Below are 23,926 nucleotides of genomic sequence, written 5' to 3' on the forward strand. Positions count from 1 at the left end.
ACAGTTCCCACACTGGCATCGGCACTTTGTCTCAAAAACAGTGAATCCAGCCCCCTGTTTTTAACAGGTGGACCCGGAGAATCCTGGTCCTTGTGTTCTTTTGGCGATCAGCTTCAATAAATTCAGTGCTATGTACAGTCCACTTTGTGAGTCAGTGTGGTGACTGAATGATGTGACAGCAATACAATATAGTAGCATTTATGTCTGCCATTTATTTGTTATAACAATATGAAAACAAATTGAATATTGTTCAGTTTTTTTCCTTGGTGATCCCCTGTTTGACTTTGGTGTATTAAATTGAACAATAATAAAATAACAAGTCATTTAAAAATGTTATGTGATGTGATAAAAAGAGAACATGGTCCCATTTGTACAATTGTTTTTCATCATCATTTAGGCTATGTTCACCCAGTGTGGGATATAGCCCTTCTCATGCCTTATCCATGATCTCTGTTCATTGCTGCTCTCACCCATATGGTTCCTAGATGTGTTATCTAATTATATTTTATATCAATTATGTTTAATTGATGTAAATATTACATCCTGCTGTCATAGTTTGTGTTCTGGAGCAGAAAAAGAAAGACTTGCATTTATATGGTGCTTTTCATGACCACAAGATATACCAAGGCCCTTTACAGCCAACAAAGTACTTTTGAAATGTAGGGCATGATCTACTGGTCACGCTCGAGTGGGAACGCAACGTGGCTGGTAGATTCTGGAAAAACCCTCCCGCGGGCTTCCCAACAGACTTTCCGCCTCGTGGCATATACCCAAGTCCTGCAAGGCGTTAGAATCAGAATCCCACCCAAAAAAAGCGTGACCAAATGACGCATGCCTACGTAGGCTTTAAACCTACATGGGCAAACTGACCCAGGACCAACCGGCCTCTACCAATCTACCAGCCTCCCCGGTGAGGCTGTAGCAGGCGCCGTTCAGTACTGGTCCACACAAAGTTTGACCAGGCAGAACAACACCCAGGGCTTTCCCAGGCCACCGGAGGCTCCTGGATGGCCAGGTAAAGGGCAGGCTGTCCCCCAAGCCCTTCCCCTGGAATGTGGGCACCTTAGCACTGCCCAGTTGGCATATTGGCACTGCCACTCTGGCACTGCTTATGTGCCAAGCTGGCACTGCCAAGTTGGCATGAGCACTGCGGGTGCCAAGGTGGCAGTGCAAGGGTGCCCGGGTTCCAGGGTGGCACTGCCATGGGTCAGGACCCGAGGGGGGCTATGCCCATGAAAGGAGGGTGGAGATGGGGTATGATATGGGGGGTGCAGGGCAGGTAAGTAGGGGCCTCTGGGAGGTTAGCGGGGTGACGGTCTTGGAGGGGGGCCTGTAAGGGAGTGTTGGGAGGCCTGAAGTGGTGGGGGATCCCCAGGGTCCTTATAGTGGGGTGTCCTCTCTTGAAGGGGTGTGGGTAATGCCCATGTGTGTTGGGGGTGATATTGCCCATAGGTGGGGAGTATGGGGGACCCACATGCTCACTTAGAGATCGGGGCACCCATGCAAAATGATGGCTCGATCTCTGAGTTCAGCGTCCCAGTGCTGAGTGTGGGCTAAACAGGTGAGAAACTCCCCAGGGCCCACAAAAGTGACTACGTGTCATTTGATAGCGGTGGGGAACTCACTGGCAGAACCTACGGGAAGTCCCTGCAAAACCTGCCACAAATCAACTCAGAAATGTTTCTGGTAAATTCCGCCTGTGGTCACTGCTGTTATATATAAAACGCTTGGCCAATTTGCACATAGTGAGCTTCCATAAACGGTAAGATAATAATGGGTACATAATCTGTTTTTGTGATATTCACTGTAAGATAAATATTGGCCAGAACACCAGGAATAACTCAACTAGAAGCAAAATCCAGTGAATGCTGGGAATCTAAGATAAAAACAGTGCTGGAAAAACTTAGCTGGCTTGGCAGGATCAGTAGAGAGAAACAGAGTTAATGGGCTGGATTCTCCATCCCACAATGCCTGAGGCACACTTCCCAATGGGACAGAGAATCGGGTGTCAGAGGAAAATCGGGATTGTGCTGGGTGCCGATCAGAGCGCGATGCTCTGACGCCCCGCTAGCGCCGGGATCCAGTTTCACAACCGCATGCCAGCGGAAGGATGTAAATGAGTGCAGCTGGGTCTTAATCACCCATTTGAATCTACTTAATGTGTCCGGCACCTATTCGCCAGCCTTCCGTGATTCTTCAGTCCCCTGTGCCAGAAATCACATGGGCGCGGATCACTTCTGGTATTTACCAGTGTGACCCTGATGTGGTGGACCTCACGGTGGGCCAAGGGGGTAACTCCTCAATCCGAGGGCTGCCCTCTTCCCCCACAATGCACTGCCTGCCCACATCTCCTCTACCAGACCCCCTTAATAGGGAGACCTCCAGGGACCCTCTTTTTAAAAAAAATATTTTTATTGGTGTTTTGCATTTTTTTTAAAGAGTAACAGCTCATGTGTATCTGATATTTACAATCAAGTTAGTGTCTTAGATACAATGGTTTTTACATGAGGTCCCCCCTCCTCTCCCCCCACTTCCCCTCCCCTTCCTTCGTTGGGACCCACTTAATAGGGAGACCCTCCCCCCTGGGGCCCCTGGAATAAGGAGACCCCTGCCCAGGACATCCCCCCACTCCAGGACGCTTGTAGCAGGGCAAGCCCCCAGAGACGCCTGCAATATGGATAGCCCCCAGGGACACCAGCAATAGGGAACCCCCCCCCCCCCCGGGACCCCCTCCCCCAGGTGCATCTGTAATAGGGAGACCCCCCCCAAGCTCACTTACAATTGAAGACTCTCCCTATGCCCCTACCCCCGCCCTGGGACACCTGTAATAGGGAGACCACTGCCCGGGACTCTCCCCCCCCCTCCCCCTCCCCCGGACACCTGTAATAGGGCAGGCCTCTCAGAGATACCTGTAATAGGGAACCCCCCCCTCCCCCCCAGGGACCCCTCCCAAGGACACCTGAAAAAGGGGGACCCCCCAGGGACACCTGTAATAGGGACCCGCCCCCGGGGACCCCTGGAATAGGGAGACTCCCCAAGCTCACCTGCAAGTGGAGATTCCCTGCCTGGGACCCCTGTAATAGGGAGACCACCCCCCTCCACCCCACAGGACTCATGTAATAGGGAGACCAACCCCCTGCACTCCCCAGGACCCGTGCAATAGGGAGACATCTCTGGAGCCCCTGAATTAGGGAGACCCCCCCTCCCCCAGGACCCCTGTAATAGGGAGACCCCCCAGGGACACTTACAATAGGGAAACCTTCCCCCAGGGACCCCTGTAACACGTAGACCCCTCCCCAGGGACCCCTTGTAATATCTAGGCTAATTAGACTCATTATTGAGCCATTGAAAGGCCATCATCTCTGAGCCCACCAAGATAAATGGTGGCTCAGGAATTTTAATTAACTCACGTGGGTCTCCTGAAGACTGCTGAGCAAATCCTGTTGGCTCTATGAGTGATCCCTCTTTCAAAGGCACTTAGTGCCCGATTGAAGGACCAGATTTTGGAATGAGGGTTGCCTGCTGTTGGCTACTTTACTCCCCTACCCTTGCACTGACCCTCTTCCCCATCGACCCCCAAGATGGCCACACACCTGTCTCCAGGGATCCAGCGAGGATCACTGATTAAGGCCTCATTGAATTACTGGTGTCAGTAAACTCCATTTCCATTGGCACTGCCTGAAATGGAGAGGCTTCCAGCCTCTGATTAGCGAGCAGCTCCCTGGGAGTGAGATTTCTGTCAAACTGGGGACTATTCTGTCAGAGGCTCGATACTATCCACTTAAGACCATAAGACCATAAGACATAGGAGTGGAAGTAAGGCCATTCGGCCCATCGAGTCCACTCCGCCATTCAATCATGGCTGATGGGCATTTCAACTCCACCTACCAGCCTTCTCCCCATAGCCCTTAAGTACCTGATCGCATTGAAATAGGGTGGGCATCCCTTGGAGTGGGACAGTGGTTTATCGCCCATCCTCCTCAGACTGGTGGGCTGAGCCTGCATCACCTACACACATGGTTAGCTGGGTGGGTGGAGTTGAAACAACAGCAAAAAGTGTATTTTACCAGTCTGAACACCGTAATTTTTAAAGTTTTCCATTCTTGATGTATTTTGAACTTTAAGTTGCACAAACACATATTGCTGTATCATTGAAAACATCTTTTAAGAACTCCATACCTGCCAGTTCGTGCTTTTGCTGTTCAAGCTCTGCTTCCACTTGATCTAAAACTTTCCCTAACTCACTAAGAATTTTCTTCAAGTTGTTTACATCATCGTGATCCAGTATCTTAGCCTAGGAAGAATTCGAGGAAAGGATGTCAGTGTGATTCAATATTATTTGGTCACAACAGAACTGTACATCATGCTCGTGCTCAATGTGGCCAGTAGTGTGAGCATGCAGAATGGAATTAGCCTGCTGTTGAACTGGGCAAAGCATCATTCTGCCTACACAGATAAGCATGGAACCCAACTTGTTGGCCTCACGCTTTTTATGACAGTTTTAATATTCGAGATTGCTGATGGTACAGTCAATTATTTTCTATAATTATTTTCTATAATTTGGAATTTATCGGTGTTGTGAAGCATCTGAATATCTTTGGTCTGCAAATTTTAAGGTTCAAAATCTAAGCTTGGCACTGGCCATACTGATACAGCAACTATGGTTTAACACACGGTAACACAGTGGTTAGCACTGTTGCCTCATGGCTCCAGGGACCCAGGTTCAATTCCCGCCTCGGGTGACTGTGCGGCACAAAGAACAAAGAACAATACAGCATAGGAACAGACCCTTCAGCCCTCCAAGCCTGCGCCGACCATGGTACCTAAACTAAAACCGTATGCACTTACAGAGTCCTTTTCCTTCGCTTTCCACCCTATTCATATATTTGTTTAGATGCCCCTTAAATGCCGCAATCATACCTGCTTCCACTACCTCCCCAGGCAGCGCATTCCATATATTTACCACCCTCTGTGTAAAAACATTGCCTCGCACATCTGTTCTAAACTTTTCTCCACGCACTTTAAACCTATGTCCTCTAGTACTTGACTCTCTTACCCGAGGAAAGAGCATCTGACTATCCACTCTGTCCATGCCACTCATAATCTTGTAGACCTCTATCAGGTCACCTCTCAACCTCCATTGTTCCAGTGAGAATAGACCGGGTTTATCAAACCTCTCCTCATAGCTAATGCCCTCCATACCAGGCAACTTTCTAGTAAACCACTTCTGTACCCTTTCCAAAACATCCATATCCTTCTGGTAGTGTGGCGATCAGAATTGTACACAATATTCCAAATGAGGCCTTACTTAGGTCCTGTACAGCTGCAACATGACTTGCCAATTTTTATATTCAATGCCCCGACCGATGAAGGCCAGCATGCCGTATGCCTTCTTGACAACCTTATCCATATGTGTGCCACTTTCAGTGATCAGTGGACATGCACGCCCAGATCTCTCTTCCTGTCAGTACTCCCAAGGGTTCTACCATTTACTGCGCAATTCCTACATGCATTGGATCTTCCAAAGTGGATTACCCTACACTTGTCCGGATTAAACTCCATCTGCCATTTCTCTGCCCAAGACTCCAACCAGTTTATATCTTGCTGTATCTGCTGACAACCTTCTTCACTATCCGCAACTCCACCACTTTTGTGTCGTCTGGGAACTTACTAATCAGACCAACTATATTTTCTTTCAAATCATTTATATACACTATGAACAACAAAAGTCCCAGAAATGATCCCAGTGGAATGCCGCTAGTCACAGCCTTCCATTCAGAGAAGCACCCTTCTACTGCTACCCTCTGTTTTCTGTGCCCAAGCCAGTTCTGTATCCAACTTGCCATGTGACTTCACATTTGTACCAGTCTACCATGAGGTACCTTGTCAAAGGCTTTACTGAAGTCCATGTATACAACATCTACTGCCTTTCCCTCTTCTATCATCTTTGCCACTTCCTTGAAAAACACCATCAAATTAGTGAGGCATGACCTCCCATTCACAAAACCATCACTAACTAGTCCATTTGTTTCCAAATGTGAGTAAATCCTGTCTCTAAGAATCTTTTCCAATAATTTCCTTACCATGGATGTAAGGCTCACCTGCCTATAATTTCCTGGATTATCCCTACCGCCCTTCTTAAACAATGGAACAACATTGGCTACTCTCCAGTCCTCTGGAATTTTACCTGTAGCCGATGATGATACAAGGATTACTGTCAAGGCCTCAGCAATTTCCTCCCTTGCCTTCTCAGGATTCTGGGGTAGATCCCATCAGGCCCTGGGGACGTTTCTATTTTAATGCTTTTTAAATGCCCAACACCTCCTCTTTATTAATATCAACATGACTCAGAATATCTACACACTCTACTCTATACTCGTCATCCACCAAGTCCTTCTCTTTGGTGGATACTGAGGCATCTCCTCTGGTTCCATACATAGATTCCCTCCAATATCCTTGAATGAACCAACCCTTTCTCTGGCTACCTTCTTGCTCTTTACATATGTATAAAATGGTTTAGGATTTTCCTTAATCCTGTTTGCCAATGACATTTCATGAACCCTTTTAGCCTTCCTAACTCCTACCTTAAGTTCCTTCCTACTTTCTTTATATTCTTCAAGGGTTTCATCTGTCCTAAGCCTTTTAGACCTTATGAATGCTTCCTTTTTCTTTTTGACAAGGTTCATAATATCCCTCGTTATCAGGGTTCGCTATACTTGCCATCCTCACAGGTACATGCCGGTCCTGAATTCTAATCAACTGACATTTGAAAGCCTCCCACATGCAGGATGTTGATATTCCCTCAAACAGCCTCGCCCAGTTAACACTCTCCAGATCCTGCCTAATGCTGTTGTAATTAGCCTTCACCCAATCTAACACCTTCACCTGAGGACCACTCTTGTCCTTATCCATAAGCAGCTTAAAACTTACATAATTATGATCACTGTTCCCGAATTGATCTCCTACTGAAACTTCGATCACCTGGCCAGGCTCATTCCCCAGCACCAGGTCTAATATGGCCCATTCCCGAGTGGGCTATTTACATATTATTTCAAGAAACCCTCCTGGATGCTCCTCACAAATCCTGCTCCATCCATGCCTCTAGCAGTAAATGTGCCGCAGTCAATATAGGGAAAGTTAAAATCACCCACCGCAACAACCCTATTGTTTATGCATCTCTCCAAGATCGGTCTGCATATTTGCTTCTCTATCTCCCGCTGACTGTTAGGAGGTTTGTAGTAAACCACAACATTGTGACAGCACCCTTCCTATTCCTGAGCTCTACCCAGATTGCCTCACTCCCTGAACCCTCCAAGGTGTCCTCCCTCAGCACAGCTGTGAAATCCTCCTTAACCAATAATGCAACTCCCCCACCCCTTTTGCATCCTCCTCTATCCTGCCTGCAGCATTTAAATCCTGGAATGTTTAGTTGCCAATCCTGTCCCTATTTCAACCAAGTTTCTGTAATAGCAACAACATCATAATTCCACGTACTAATCCAAGCTCTAAGTTATCTGTTTTACCTGAAATACTCCTCGCATTGAAACTAATGCACTTCAGCCCACCAGCTCCGCTGCGTTGAACAACCACTCCTTGCCTGCTCTTCCTCTTAATCTGACTGGCCTTAACCTGTAGCTCTCCCTTGGTTATTTCTCCTGCTGACTTACTGCTCTGGTTCCCAGCCCCTGCCATACTAGGCAGCTCAATCTGCCTTCCACTTTTCTCCTTACTAGCTTTTGTTTCTATCCCCTCTTTACTATACTCTGACTTCCTGCATTGGTTCCCATCCCCCTGCCACATTTTTGTTCTCCACGTGTCTGTGTGGGTTTCCTCTGGGTGCTCTGGTTTCCTCCCACAGTCCAAAGGTGTGCAGGTTAGGTGGATTGGCCATGCTGAATTGCCCTTCGTGTCTAAAAGGTTAGATGGGGTTACTGGGTTACGGAGATAGGATAGAGGTGTGGGCTTAAACTGGTGCAGACTTGATAGGCCGAATGGCCTCCTTCTGCACTGTAAATTCTATGATTCTAGTGTGACATTACCTGGTGATTTTGTTAATTTTTTTTTCCAATTTAGTGGCAATTTAGCGTGGCCAATCCACCTACCTTGTACATCTTTGGGTTGTGGGGGTGAGGCCCACGCATACACGGAGAGAATGTGAAAACTCCACATAGACAGTGACCCGGGGCCGGGATCAAACCTGGGTCCTCAGCGCCGTGAGGCAGAATTGCTAACCACTGTGCCACCATGCTGATCTACCTTGAACTTCTTTTACAGATGAATCAGACTTGTCATTTACAAATTTAACGACAAAAGTTAAAATACAAAGTGGTTTATGTTCACGTCCATTGAATAAATAAATTGAATCTTATTTGCCAGCAACCTGGACATATATGGGCAATGCGATACTTGGAATGAACAGTGAACATTTGTTAGGCATGCCTTGCAGCACAATGCAAATTCCTAAATATATGAAATAAACAGTGGAAAATTCTTGGGTAATGACTTGGCAAAGTGGGACCAAACCATAAAGTTTGCAATCTGTGCAGGCTACATATCAAAATATTTCAAACAAAATATGCCGCTTTTACTCTTTGAATGTTCCCAACGTGGCTGCATTTACTGCTATCCCTTAATTGCCCTAAAAAGGTGGTTGTGGTAATTTGACCACAAAAAGGTAGCTGAAACGTGAATAAAATTAATCTTCTTTAATATAATGTTAATAAAGTTAACCTTCTTTAATATAAATATAACAAGGTTTCAAATACAGTTTAGACTCAAAAATGGGAGCAGCTGGTTAAACATTGAAATAACAGTAACTGAATAGAATTAGAACAAATGACAGTTAAACACGAATAGACATGGGTAACAGCGATTAATGGCATTACAGCACTTACTGATGACATCAGCAATGGATTTAAATAAGAAGATGCATAATAATAATAACATTCTATAACAATGGTGTCAGGTCTTCAACTAGAACCATTGCAGTCCTTGTGATGACTGCTCTCCTGCAAAACTAAGTGAGGAATTCCAGGATATTGGCCCAGCAACAATGAGGAATGCTGATATATGTATATGTCAAGAAGCTACAACTTTGAGGAGATCTTAAAACTGTTGGCTTAATAATGGCATCTCTGCCTTTATCCTTCTCAGTCATAGAGATTCTAGTGTGGAGAGATGCTGTCAGGCAACTTTGATGGAATACTACAAGTAGTGTACAACAAATACAGTATGTCATTGATGCAGGAGGTTATTGAATCCAGTGTCTGGAATGCTAATCTAGCAATAATTGTGTTCTCGAAAATGTTCAAACTTTTGAGTGTTTTTAAGGCTGCTCTCATATAGAGAATTGGAGAGCATTCCCTGGCACCCCTAATTGAGCCTTCTGGATGATGGAGAGGATTTGAAGGAGCTAGAAGTAAGCTAATTGGTGCAGATTATCTAATGGGCGGCATGGTAACACAGTTAGCACTGTTGCTTCACAGCGCCATGGTCCCAGATTCTATTCCCAGCTTCGCTCACTATCTGTGTGGAGTCTGCACATTCTCCCATGTCTGCAAGGGTTTCCTCCAGGTGCTCCGGTTTCCTCCCACAAGTCCCGAAAGATGTGCTATTAGATGAACTGGACATTCTGAATTCCCCCTCAGTGAACTCGAACGGGTGCCGGAGTGTGACGACTCGGGGATTTTCACAGTGACTTCAATACAGTGGTAATGTAAGTCTACTTGTGACAATAATAAAGATTAGTGCTTTCCCTCTTCTTGCAGACATGGTTTTGTTCAGGCTAGTCCAAATATGTTCATGGATAATGATGACTCCAAGATATTGATGGTGAGATCTTGGGTGATGGCGTCACCATCCTTGCTATGTTAAAGGTGTTATGTAAAATATAAGTTGTCACTGCTATTGCTGTTATTGTGGAAGGTGAGGGCTGGACTTTCTTGTGTTTGTAATGGTGATTACCTGCCACTTGGGTGTTGCAAATGATACCTATCACTTTCAGCCGAGAAAAGGTATTGCCTTGGTCTGGCTGTTTGTGGACATGGTGTGCTTCATTCTGAGAAGAGGTGTTAAAGATCCGAAAACTGTGGAATCAGAGGTATTGAGTACAAAAGAAGGGGAGTTAGCTGAGCAGCTCTAGTTAGGCTACAACTAGAGTGTTGCTGAAAAGAGAAACATATTGCCAAAGCTTTTTAGCTTTCACACATCAGCACAAACACAAGAATGCCAAGTTTCGAATGATCACACTACTTGCAATACAGCAGAAAAAGGATGCAGATTGCTTGGCAAGTTGACTCTGGTTGGCTGAGGCATTGTCATGGAGAAAGCAACAAGGAACTATAGGTTCCCTAAGCCAGGGGGTAATTGAAAAAAAGGCACAAAGCTCAAATATATTCCTTTTGTCTGCAGAGAATGAATGTATGTTGCTTCTATCAAACATAAATAAACCATGACACAAGCTCAAGTAATTGATCTGAAATCTTTGGTCATTAGGATTCTTTTTCCCATGGGTTTCGTAGCAGTGTGGGGTGTCTTCAGTGGGAAATCCCATTGACAAGCGGCGGGAGAAGAGAATCCAGTGAATGGTGCTGTGCTGAGGAACATGCGGCTGGGGAACAGAGAATCCAGCCCATTATCTTAGTTATTGTTAGCGTAGCTATTAGCACACTCAGGATGTTCGGTGAGTGCTGCCCAATCTCAGAATCACATCTAGCAGCAGCTATTATCTTTTGGCTTTGCAAGTACAAGCCGGTTGAGTATGGCTTGTCTTTTGCCTATTACAAAGAGCCAAAGGAACATATTGTTTGATTCAATCGACCTAACACTGGTACCTGTAGCCTATGTACCTGGCATCACATCAGAACTGTGTTGATTTGCTTCCAACTCTTTCTTGTTTTCATAGTTTTAACCATGTGTTGTTACAAAATATATTTCTCTGACAGATATTTAAGAAGTTATATTCTCTATAATGAATTTTAGGTTTCTGGATAATGGTGAGGTAATCTTGTGTTCCTGGAAAACTTTTGAGTATTGGGACCATTTCCAGATTCTGAACCTGATCATTCTAGCAGTGTGCCAATTGGTGAAATCTTGCAGGAGGTGACCAATTAGCAGCCACTTCCAAGTTTGTCTTCTAATTGGGAATGGTGGGTGGGTTCCAGAGGCGGGAGTTTGACACATCATGGACCATTGCTCTGGTGGCCAGCAGCCTTCATTGTCTCACCAATGTAAGTGATGCTGTGGCTCAAGCAGCAGGAGTGACAGGATCTCAATGGAAGCACCTTCCTTACAAGAGGAGGGTGGATGCCACTTTATTCGTCCCAACACTGTTGGCGACATAAATCTTCAGCAGAACCTGTCGAATGGCATGCCTCTGACCTGGAAGGACAAAATCTTGCTCTCTTAACAGATGTGCACTGTCCCTGTTTTTCTCAGGGGCAGCAGGGTAGCATGGTGGTTAGCATAAATGCTTCACAGCTCCAGGGTCCCAGGTTCGATTCCCGGCTGGGTCACTGTCTGTGTGGAGTCTGCACGTCCTCCCCCTGTGTGTGTGGGTTTCCTCCGGGTGCTCCGGTTTCCTCCCACAGTCCAAAGATGTGCGGGTTAGGTGGATTGGCCATGATAAATTGCCCGTAGTGTCCTAATAAAAGTAAGGTTAAGGGGGGGGGGTTGTTGGGTTACGGGTGTAGGGTGGATATGTGGGTTTGAGTAGGGTGATCATTGCTCGGCACAACATTGAGGGCCGAAGGGCCTGTTCTGTGCTGTACTGTTCTATGTTCTATGTTCTAAACTCAAATCAATCACATCTCTGACCTCCCAGCTACTTTCTCAGAGTTTCTAAAGTGCTGATATTGAGTACTATGTGAGTCATAAAAGGTTGCATTACAATGGTAAAATTGGTGCTAATTGACTGATTAAATGCCTCAAGTGGATTCCTGCTGCTGCTGGACAAGTTGTCATTGCAGCTGTGCAGCTGTGAATCCACCTCCAGATAGGTAAAAGAAAGCAGAAGACCACAAAGAGCTGGCCTGACGCTTTTCTGATTCCCTACACTCACCCCCATCCCCTCAATATCCCAGTTGCCACTTATACCTGGCTAGGAATATTCTGTCCTTTTTTATCCTCATTTTTACTGATTCCTTGAACTCACATTACTTTCTGCGAGCTGATTATCCAATGTTGATTCACTTGGGAAGAAAGGTAAGGTGGGAAATGCTCTATCGCTTCCCGGGATAGAGTTTTGTCTTTGCGAAGCTTAGAGATCAAATAGTACAGTATTCCAATTCGGGTCCAACAGCAAAAATACTTCACCTGAAGTGAAACTTGACATGTCTCATTTCTAGAATCAAGTTGAAAGGAAACTGAATTCGTATTACCATTAGTTTTTTTTGTTTGGAAAGATATGGCTCTGTGAGTTGCGGTTGTTCTTGGTCAAGCTTCAGAAGTTCTGCAGCAGTATTTACTAAATGTCCTGTCAGAAGGAAAGACAAAGAAACATGATTTCATATCTATTATGTCTTGTACAACACAAAGTAATAAGTGGTACATAGAAGCATCAGAACTTGTTTCCTCGTTTGGTACAATCTTTGGTCTCGTAAAAGATTTCTATTTTCGATTTTATCACAAAGGTTCTGACAAGGTTTGTAATCATAACTGTACCATGTAAAATTGAAACAACGCAAGTTAAATATTTGAATTGGTGTCATTTCTTTTCCTCATATTAACTGCTGCACTTCTAAATAAAATCTTCTGGCAATTATTCTAAAAGCAAAATTGGTGACAATAGGAATCGCTCAAGTTGAGTTTATTTGACTATGTAATGTTGAAATGAAATGTGTATTTTTCCCCCTTGTGGGTGCGAGGCAGTGGTGTGGTGGTAATGTCACTGGACTAGCAATCCAGAAGCACAGCTGGTGGAATTTAAATTTAATTCATAAACCTGGAATTGAAAACTAGTCTCACTAATGGCAACCATTAAACCATTGCCAATTGTCGTAATAATGCCCTTTTAAAGATCTGCTGTTCTTCTCTGGTCTGGCCTGCATGTGATTCCAGACCCACAGCAATGTAGTTGACTCTTAAATGCCCTCTGAAATGGCCTAGCGAGCCACTCAGTTGTATCAAACTACTACAAAGCCTAAAAGAAATGAAATTGGAGGAATCACCCGAAATTGAAATGAAATGAAAAATGAAAATCGCTTATTGTCACAAGTAGGCTTCAAATGAAGTTACTGTGAAAGCCCCTAGTTGCCACATTCCTGCACCTGTTCGGGGAGGCTGGTACGGGAATTGAACCGTGCTGCTGGCCTGCCCTGGTCTGCTTTCAAAGCCAGCGATTTAGCCGTGTGCTAAACCAGTGAATTGGAATATTGTGCAAAATTCTGGTGTCCACACTACCAGAAGGATGTGGAGGCTTTGGAGAGGGTGCAGAGGAGATTTACCAGGATGTTGCCTGGTCTGGAGGGTGTTAGCTATGTGGAGAGGCTGAATAGACTTGGATTGGTTTCATTAGAAAGATGGAGGTTGAGGGGTGACCTGATAGAGGTCTACAAGATTATGAGGGGCCTGGGTAGAGTGGATGGGCAGGTACTCTGTCCCAGAGTGGAGGGGTCAGTCATCAGGGGGCATAGGTTTAAGTTCCATGTGGCAAAGTTTAGAGGAGATATGCGAGACAGGTTTTGTAGGCAGAGGGTGGTGAGTGCCTGGAACGCATTGCCAGGGGAAGTTGTGGAAGGAAATTCATTAACGGCATTCAAAAGGCATCTTTACAAACACATGGATAGGATGGGTATAGAAGGATACGGCACAAGGAAGCTGAAGGTTTTGGCAAAGGTTGGTACCATGACCGATACAGGCTTGGGGGGCCAATGGGCCTGTTCCTGTGCTGTATTTTTCTTTGTTCTTTGACCTAGGCACTGGAAATGTTGATGGCAGACTGGGCCCTGTCAACACTACAAGGTTCTCCTTGCTTACATTTGGGCACTTGTGCGAAAAATTGTTAGAGCTGTCCCAGGAACAGCCCGATATAGTCTTACACACTGAATCATACCTAACAATTTCCCAGACACCACCATTACCATCCTTGGGTATGTCCTGTCCCACCGGCAGGACAAAACACATGAGATCTGGTGGCACAGTGCTATACACTCAGGAGGGAATTGCCCCAGGAATCCTCAATATTAACTCCATACCCCATGAGGTCTCATGGCATCAGGTTAAACATGGGCTAGGAAACCATCTGCTGATTAACACCAAGCTTGTCCCTCAGCTCATTAATCATTAGTCTTCCATGTTGAACAACACTTGGAAGAAGCACTAATGGGGGCAATGGTGCAGAATGCACGCTGGGTGGAGGACCTCAATGTACATTGTCCAGAGTTGCTTGGTAGAATCGCTATTGTCTGAGCTCACTGAGTTCTAAAGGACATAGCTGTTTCGCTGGGTCTGCGGAAGATGCTGAGGGAACAAGCAAGTAGGAAAAGCCTACCTCTCCACTGCACAGTCCTTGTGGACACAAGGTTTTGCCTTTCACATTGAGGATACCATCCATTGTGTTGAATGTCTCTACATTGGATAGATTTTGAAAAGATGTGACAAATCAAAACTGGGTATCCATGAGGTGCTCTGGGCTATCAGCAGCAGTATAGAACCGCAATCTGTAACCAGCAGATCCAGCAGATCCCCAACTCTACCATTACCATCAAACCAAGGGATCAACCCTGGTGCACTGAAAAAGGTAGGAAGGCATGCCAGGAGCAGCACCAACCATACCTAAATTAAAAGAGGTGTCAACCTGGTGAAATTGCAACACAGGACTACTTGCATATCAAACAGCTGAAGCAGCATATAATACCCAAACTCCTGACCCTTACCACCTAGAAGGACAAAGGCAGCAGATGTATGGGAGCCCCACCACCTGCAAATTATCCTCCAAGCTACAAATTTCGAACCTGACTTGAAACAATATTGCCATTCCTTCACTGTCACTGGGTCAAAATCCTGGAACTCCGTTCTGAACAGAACATAGAACATACAGTGCAGAAGGAGGCCATTCAGCCCGTTGGGTCTGCACCGACCCACTTAAGCCCTCACTTCCTCCCTATCCCCTTAACCCAATAACCCCCCCCCCCCAACCTTTTTGGACACTTGAGGGCAATTTAGCATGGCCAATCCACCTAACCTGCACGTCTTTGGACTGTGGGAGGAAACCTGAGCACTCGGAGGAAACCCACGCAGACACGGGAAGAACGTGCAGACTCCGCAAAGTGTCCCAGCGGGGAATCAAACCTGGGACACTGGAGCTGTGAAGCCACAGTGCTAGCCACTTGTGCTGCCCTTAAAATCGCTTATTGTCACAGCCTATTGAAGTAGGCTTCAAATGAAGTTACTGTGAAAAGCCCCTAGTCGCCACATTCCGGCACCTGTTCGGGGAGGCTGGTAAAGGAATTGAACCCATGCTATTGGACTTGGTCTGCTTTGCAAGCCAGCTATTTAGCCCACTGTGCTAAACCCATTATAGACAGCACTAAGGGTGTCCTACAACATATGGACTGCAGTGGATCAGGCAGCTCATTGCAACCGTCTCCAGGAAAATTGGGGATGAGCAATAAATGCTGGACTAGCTAGCAATGCCTCATGAACAAATAAAAAAAATATAGACCAAGCTTAGCGATCCCACAACTACTGGATCAGATATAAACTTGCCAGTCCTGTCACATCCAGTCGTGAATAGTCATGGAAAATTAAATAATTAACAAGAGGAGGAGGCTCCACAAATATCCTCGTCCTCAATGATGAGGGAGCCCAGAACATTAATGCAAAAGAGAAGGCCGAAGCTTTTGCAACTATCGTCGGCTCAAAGCACTGGGTGAATGACCTAACTCCGTCTCCTCCTGAGGTCCCCAGCTTTACAGATGCCAGTCTTCAGCCAATTTGATTCATCCCACATGATATTAGGAAATGGCTGCAGGCACTCATTACTGCAAAGGGATTGGTCCCTGACAACATTCCGGCAATAGTTCTGAAGACATATGCTCCAGAACAAGCCAGGCTGTTCCAGTACAGCTTCAACACTGGTATCTACCTGGGGAAAATTGCCCAGATATGTCCTAAAGCAGTCCAGCCAATTACCGCCCCATCAGTCTCCTTTTATCAGCAAAGTGATCAACAGTGCTATAAATTGGCACTTACTCATCAGTAATCTGTTCAGTCATGGTCAATTTGATTTCGCCACAGTCACTTAGGTCCTGACCTCATTACAGCCTTGGTCAAAGCATGGACAAAAGAGCTGAACTCAAGAGGTGAGGTGAGAGTGACTGCCCTTGACAAAGAAAAAGAAAATTACAGCACAGGAACAGGCCCTTCGGCCCTCCAAGCCTGCACTGACCATGCTGCCCGTCTGAACTAAGCCCCCTACCCTCCTGGGGACCATATCCCTCTATTCCCATCCTATTCATGTATTTGTCAAGACGCCCCTCAAAAGTCACTATTGTGTCTGCTTCCACCACCTCCCCTGGCAGTGAGTTCCAGGCTCCCACACCCTCTGTGTAAAAAAAACTTGCTTCGTACATCTCCTCGCAACTTAAACCTATGCCCCCTAGTAATGGATTCTTCCACCCTGGGAAAAAGCTTCTGACTATCCACTCTGTCCATGCCCCTCATAATCTTGTAGACTTCTATCAGGTCACCCATCAATCTCCGCCACTCCAGTGAGAACAAAGCATGTTTATCCAACCTCTCATCATAGCTAATGCCCTCCTTACCAGGCAACATTCTGGTAAATCTTTACTGTACCCTCTCCAAAACTTCCACATCCTTCTGGTAGTGTGGCGCCCAGAATTGAACACTATATTCCAAGTGCGGCCTAACTAAGTTTCTATAAAGCTGCAACATGACTTTGCAATTTTTAAACTCAATGCCCCAGCTGATGAAGGCAAGCATGCCGTATGCATTCTTGACTACCTTCTCCACCTGTGTTGCCACTTTCAGTGACCCAGATCCCTCTATCAAAACTCTTAAGGGTTCTGCCATTTTCTGTATATTTCCCATCTGTGTTAGACCTTCCAAAATGCATTACCTCACATTTGACCAAATTAAACTCCATCTGCCATCTATCTGCTCTAAGTCTCCAACTGATCTATATCCTGCTGGATCCTCTGACGGCCCTCATTGCTATCCGCAATTCCACCAACCTTTGTATCATCCGCAAACTTACTAATCGAAGAAGTTAATTTTCTTCCAAATCATTTAGATATATTATAAATAGCAACGGTCCCAGCACTGATCCCTGAGGAATGCCACTAGTCACAGCCCTCCGTTCAGAAAAGCACCCTTCCACTGCTACCCTCTGTCTTGTATGACTAAGCTAGTTCTGTATCCATCTTGCCAGCTCACATTTGATCCCGTGCAACTTCACCTTCTGTACCAGTCTGCCATGAGGGATCTTGTCAAAGGCCTTACTGAATTCCATGTAGACAACAGCCACTGCCCAACACTCATCAATTATCTTTGTCACTTCCTTGAAAAATTCGATCAAGTTAGTGAGACATGACCTCCCCTTCACAAAACTACGTTGCCTCTCGCTAATATGTTCACTTATTTCCAAGTGGGTGTAAACGCAGTCTCGAAGAATCCTCTCCAATAATCTCCCTACCGCTGTCGTAAGACTCACCGGCCTGTCATTACCTGGATTATGCTTTCTATCCTTCTTAAACATTAGGGCAACATTTGATTGAGTGTGGCATCAAGGAGCCCTCGTAAAACTGGGATCAATGGAAATCGGGAATGGGCGAAACACTCCACTGGCCTCTCATACCTTGAAGAAAAGAAGATTGTTATGGTTTTTGGGGGTCAATCAACTCAGTTGCAGGATATCACTGCAGGAGTTACTCCAGGCTACTGTTCTAGACTCAACCATCTTCAGCTGCTTCATCGATGACTTCCCTCCCATCACAAGATCAGAAGTGGGGATGATCACTGATGATTTCTCAATGTTCAACACCATTCACGACTCCTCAGATATGAAAGCGGACCCAGTCCATGTACAGCAAGACCTGAATAATATTCAGGGAATAATTATCTCCAACAAGAGAGAATCTAACCATCTTTGCTAACATTCAATTGCATTATCATCGCTGACACCCCCACTATCAAAATTTTGGGTATTACCATTGACCCGAAAATGAACTGGACTAGCCATATAAAAACAGTGCAAGGGCAGCACGGTGGCCTAGTGGTTAGCACAACCGCCTCACGGCGCTGAGGTCCCAGGTTCGATCCCGGCTCTGGGTCACTGTCCGTGTGGAGTTTGCACGTTCTCCCCGTGTCTGCGTGGGTTTCGCCCCCACAACCCAAAAATGTGCAAAGTAGGTGGATTGGCCACGCTAAACTGCCCCTTAATTGGAAAAAGATAATTGGCTACTCTAAATTTATAAAAAAAAAATAAAAAAATAAAAACAGTGCATACAACAGCAGGTCAGAGGCTGCGAATTCTGAAGAGAGTAACCTACCTCCTGACTCCCCAAAGTCTGTCAATGATCTACAAAATACAAGTCAGGGCTGGATTCTCCCCTACCCAGCGTGACGGAGGGTCCCGGCGTAGGGGAGTGGCACCAACCACTCAGGGGTTGGGCCTCCCCAAAGGTGGAGAATTCTTCCCACCTTTGGGGGCCAGCCCCGCGCCGGAGCGGTTGGCACCAGAAGACTGGCGCAAAAAACCGGAGCCCCCGGCAGCGGGGCTGGCCGAAAGGCTTTCGCCGGTCGGCGCATGCGCCGGCGGTGACGTCAGCGGCCAGCTGCCGCTGACATCACCACCGGCGCATGCGCGATGTGGGTTTCTCTTCCACTTCCGCCATGGCGGAGGCCGTGGCGGCCGCGGAAGAGAAATAGTGCACCCAGGGCACTGGCCCGGAGTCTGAGCAGGGGACCCCAATCGCGGGCCTGGCCACCGTGGGGGCACCCCCCGGGGTCCGATCGCCCCCGCCCCTCCTCAGGACCCGGGGGCCCGCTCGCGCCGCTAATCCCACCGTTACAGAGGTGATTAAAACCTCGGCGGCAGGAGAGGCCTCCCAGCGGCGGGACTTCGGCCCATCCGGGCCGGAGAATCACCGCAGGGGCCTCGCCGATTGGAGTGGCGAAATTCCGCCGCCGCCACTTCCCGGGTGGCGGAGAATCTCTGCCACGGCGGGGGCGGGATTTTCGGCGGCCCCAGGCGATTCTCCGACCCTGCTGGGGGTCGGAGAATTTCGCCCATGGTGTGTGATGGAATACTCTCAACTTGCCTGAATGAGTGCAGCTTCAACAACACTCAAGAAGCTCGACATTATGTATAATGGGTTTAGCACAGCAGGCTAAATAGCTGGCTTGTAAAGCAGACCAAAGTCAGCAGCGCGGGTTCAATTCCCATACTAGCCTCCCCGAACAGGCCCTGGAATGTGGCGACTAGGGGCTTTTCACAGTAAATTCATTTGAAGCCTACAATAAACGATTTTTATTTAGTCTAGCACATTAAGAGTTAATGTAATGTTTTATTCTACCACCAGATGGAGCTGGCGAGAAGACTTGTAAAAAGGAATGCCTCTCAGACTTCTGGTAGAAAGCGGGAGAAGGTGAGAGAGAATAAGGGAAGAGCAGAGAAAAAGTAGAGATAGTATATAGTGTAGATTGTAATTATAGTTTAGAATATTGCTAGATTTAGGAATAGTGTTCGAACTGTACAATAAGTAGTGTAATGATTTGTTAATTTAGCTTTGAGGTTTTTGTATACACTACATCCAGAATCCATCCTGAGTATTAGCAACACAAAGAACACCACATACACTATCTAGGACAATGCAGTCTGCTTGATTGGCATCCCATCAATCACTTTAAACATTCAGTCCATCCACTACCAAAGTCTGGTTGCAGCAGTATTCATCATATGCGCTGCAACAACTCACCAAGGCTCCTTCAACAGCACTTTCCAAACTTGAGATCTCTACCACCTCAAAGGCAAGGGCAGCAGATGCAGGGAACACCAGCACCTGCAAATTTCCCTCTAAGTCAAACACCCTCTCACCTTCGAACTACATTGATGTTCCTTCACTGTGGCTGTGTCAAAATGATGACTCTCCCTTCCTAACAGCACTGTGGATGTTCCCACAAAACATGGATTTCAGCGGTTCAAGAAGACAGCTCACTATCACCTTCTCAAGGTTAATTAGGGACAGGCAATAAATGCTGGCCTAGCCAGTGATGCCCATATCCAATGAATGAAAAGGGGAAAATTAATTTACCATATTTGAATACTCATTTGTATCACAGAACATGAATGACTAACATCAACTTATGCTAATTTACATTGGAGCAGAATCATACAATCTGCAAAATGTGGTGCTATTGCAGTTTATTGGGTGGCACGGTAGCATAGTGGTCAGCACTGTCACTTCACAGCGCCAGGGACCCGGGTTCGAATCTAGGCTTGGATCACTGTCTGTGTGGAGTCTGCACCTTCTCCCCGTGTTTGCGTGTGTTTCCCCCGGGTGTTCCAGTTTCCTCCCACAGGTCCCTAAAGACGTGCTGTTAGATTAATTGGACATTCTGAATTCTCCCTCAGTGTACCCGAACAGGCGCCGGAGTGTGGCGACGAGGGACTTTTCACAATAACTTCATTGCAGTGTTAATGTAAGTCTACTTGTGATAATAATAAAGATTATTATTATTGAACGAATGCTGATTTTAAAATAACCACTATACCTTCATCAGACAGTATGCTTAATGAAAAGTATTTTACGAGGCTCAAAATTGCCAAGTGCTGTTGTTATGATTTTAGTTCCCTTAAGTAGTTGATACAAAAATCCAACATGCCTGTGTCTATATCTTTTGTGCACTAAGGCCCATTCACTAACACCCTTGTGTCCGTTGATCAACACTGGTTCTCGGTTTGTCATTGCCTCAATTTAAAATTCTTACCTTTTGTGTTCAAATCCCTCCATGGCCTCATCAAACCCGATCTTGCCAACTACCTTAATCGCTCAATTCTTAGAGATCTTTGTGTTGCTCGTACTGCGTTTCTTGTGCCTTTCCCAATTCTTTTGCCCCACCATTGGTGACAGCTCCTTCTGCTGTCTTGGCCGAAAGCTCTGGAATTTACTTCTCAAAATAATTTGCCTCTCCGGCTTTCTCTTGTCCCTTATGATGCAGTTTAAAAACAATAGGCAGGTTTTGATGGGAAAAATAGAGTCCCATGTTGGAGGCGTCTAACGGGGTGTTTCTGGGCGCTTGTGGCACAGAGAACGATCCCGCTATCAAACGGGCATTCTTCCTTCAAGCCTTGGCAAGGAAGGCCCACTGAGGCTGGACTTACTGCCATTTTTAACTGGCGCCCCGATCTCTCAACCTCCCAACACTACCCCAGAACCCCCATCACCCCAACTTACCAATTGGGAGGTCCTCAAGCCCCCTCTCACCCCACCTCATAAGGGAAGGTACCCCGGGCCTTATCCCAGGCAAGATGCCACCTTGACACTGCCAGGGTGGCATAGTGTTGGCACTGCTAGGCTGTCAGGGTCACTGCCAAGATGCCTCGGTGGCATCAGCAATGCCAGGATACCACTCTGCCAGAGGCCAACCACCCGGGGGCCTGTGATCGCCAGGGACAGTCCCCCAAGTTCCGTTCTGCCTGGTTCATGTTTGGGGAGACCAACACTAAACGACGGAAGCTTGGGGTCACCTGAGGCAAGGGGTTCGATCCCGGATTCTGAGTAGATCTGGCATAGATATATTCAAGTGAGACAAACTGCTCACTTGAATATGAAATTAAATGAAATGAAATGAAAATCGCTTATTGTCACGAGTAGGCTTCAATTAAGTTACTGTGAAAAGCCCCTAGTCGCCACATTCCGGCGCCTGTCCGGGGAGGCTGATACGGGAATCGAACCGTGCTGCTGGCCTGCTTGGTCTGCTTTAAAAGCCAGCGATTTAACCCAATGAGCTAAATCAGCCCCTAATATGCAAATCTTAGTCCATCCATTGCGGTGGGATTCAGGTTGTGACGCCTCGTGATATCCCATTAGACCTCACGAGGCATAACAAGCCAGGTAAATCTCACGAGAGGCTTCTCGTGAGATTTACCGGGCATGTCACAGCCCGAGTCAGGCACTGTGCGGCCATTAGATCAGTAACGGCTCACACATTGCTCGCAAACAAAGGTTTGTAACAGAAGAGCATTTTCTACCATTACAAGTAGAGGTGAGTTGGCAATTTCAAAATCAGACTTTGAATCTATGATTGCTGAGTTGCTGTTACAGAACCAATTTTCCAAGGCTCCATTGGCTGTGTAGAATCACCATGGTCAGAAGTGTGGATTTTTAATTAAGGCAAGTGTACTAAATTCTTCATTCTTCCCAGAGGCCACGTACAGAGAAGAAAAATACATTTCAGGCCAATACTGATGGCCAGTGCAAATAATAATGAAGTCTCAATAAACAATGTAAATCATAGAATCCATACAGCACATAAGGAGGCCATTTGGCCCATTGAGTCTGCACCGACCCTCTGAAAGAGCACTCCCCCCAGGCCCAATACATCTTCCTACCCCTGTAACCTAACATACACATCTTTGGACACAAAGGGGCAATTTAACATGGCCAATCCAGCTAACCTGCACATCTTTGGACTGTGGGAGGAAACCAGAGCACCTGGAGTAAATCCACGCAGACAACTCCGCACAGTCACCCATTATGCAAATCAAACCCAGGTCCCTGGCGCGGTGAGGCAGCAGTGCTGACCACTGTGTCACTGCAATTTGTAAGCAATTATACAGCTTGGTGAGTTACAGCTTTTTTATAACCCTCTTCAGCTGGCTGTATTGGACCTCCTGCTAGCCATTCTCATGTGTGAGCCCAGATATCAATCAGGGTAGAATGCTCAACGAGGAAAGGTAGCATCACAATCAAATACAAAAACATTTGCTGTGATCTGTTGACATTGCAATAGTTGTTACATAGTGACCAGGAGTAGGAACCCTGCCTGATTCTTCCCTTCCTCCACCCAAGGTGCTGGGGTCAATTGAACTAGCTTGGCATGGATTTAGGAATTGAACCCTGAGTTTTGGTTGTTCTGTGTGGCCTCATTTCAACTGAAGTGATGTCATTTACCAACGAAGACACAAAGGCCAGTATTAATTTTGAACTGAACACACAACATACAATCAAAATAGATTCCATTAAATCTATCCAGAGATTAAATGCAAAGCACCCCCATTACAAGATGTTTTAGATTTAGATTTATTGTCACGTGTACCGAGGTACAGTGAAAACTATTGTCCAGGCAGATCATTCCATACATGAAAAACAGGACATATGATAAATACACAATGTAAATACATAGACATGACATTGGGTGAAGCATACGGGGTATAGTGCTACAACAGTAGAGAAGATGTGTAGAGAGATCAGTTCAGTCCATAAGAGGACCATTCAAGATTCTGATTACAGAGGGTGTAGTGATCTATGTATATGTATATACATAAAGGGTTAATGTGCAGTCAGATGATCACTAGAGGGCTACACTAACAGGGGGTATAAATAAAAGGCCAATCTGTTTTCCCGCTCTCTTCGGATGTGTTGTGACGAGAGAACAGAAGTGTATAGTTAGCTAGAATGCAAGTATAATATTCATAGTTAGTCTAATTCTACCTTGTTTAATTTAACTGCTCGTAAATGTATTGAAAAATCGAATTCACAAGTTAATTGATTAGTTACTCAATAAATTATTTATTATCACTGGACGACTTTGAGTATTCATCATCATCAAAGTTAAGAACTCCTAAGCATAAACGAATGAGTAACATAGAATTCTTCAAGCAATATAACAGAGGGGAAGAAGCTGTTCTTGAATCTGTTAGTGCGTGTTCTCAGAAAGTGTTCTCAGAATTTTGTATCTCCTG

At 45.9% G+C, this 23,926-nt stretch overlaps 1 protein-coding gene and 1 long non-coding RNA gene across 3 annotated transcripts in view; one reads left to right on the forward strand and one right to left on the reverse strand.

The window, feature by feature from the left end:
* Positions 1–23,926, reverse strand: part of gdap1l1 (ganglioside induced differentiation associated protein 1-like 1) — a 98,766-nt gene that overhangs the window by 10,521 nt on the left and 64,319 nt on the right. For both annotated transcript variants that reach the window (XM_038803226.1, XM_038803225.1), the window contains exons 5-6: positions 12,378–12,472; positions 4,180–4,294 (exon numbers count right to left, since the gene is read on the reverse strand). In XM_038803226.1, the coding sequence (XP_038659154.1) occupies positions 4,180–4,294; positions 12,378–12,472 (210 nt within the window). The remainder of the gene's footprint in view (positions 1–4,179; positions 4,295–12,377; positions 12,473–23,926) is intronic.
* LOC119969521 overlaps positions 11,869–23,926 on the forward strand; it is a 43,883-nt gene continuing 31,825 nt past the window's right edge. Inside the window, exons 1-2 of the long non-coding RNA XR_005461390.1 lie at positions 11,869–12,201; positions 19,542–19,607. This is a non-coding gene — a long non-coding RNA (uncharacterized LOC119969521). The remainder of the gene's footprint in view (positions 12,202–19,541; positions 19,608–23,926) is intronic.

The sequence above is a fragment of the Scyliorhinus canicula genome, chromosome 7, assembly GCF_902713615.1.
Source record: "Scyliorhinus canicula chromosome 7, sScyCan1.1, whole genome shotgun sequence".
NCBI classification, from domain to species: Eukaryota; Metazoa; Chordata; class Chondrichthyes; order Carcharhiniformes; family Scyliorhinidae; genus Scyliorhinus; species Scyliorhinus canicula.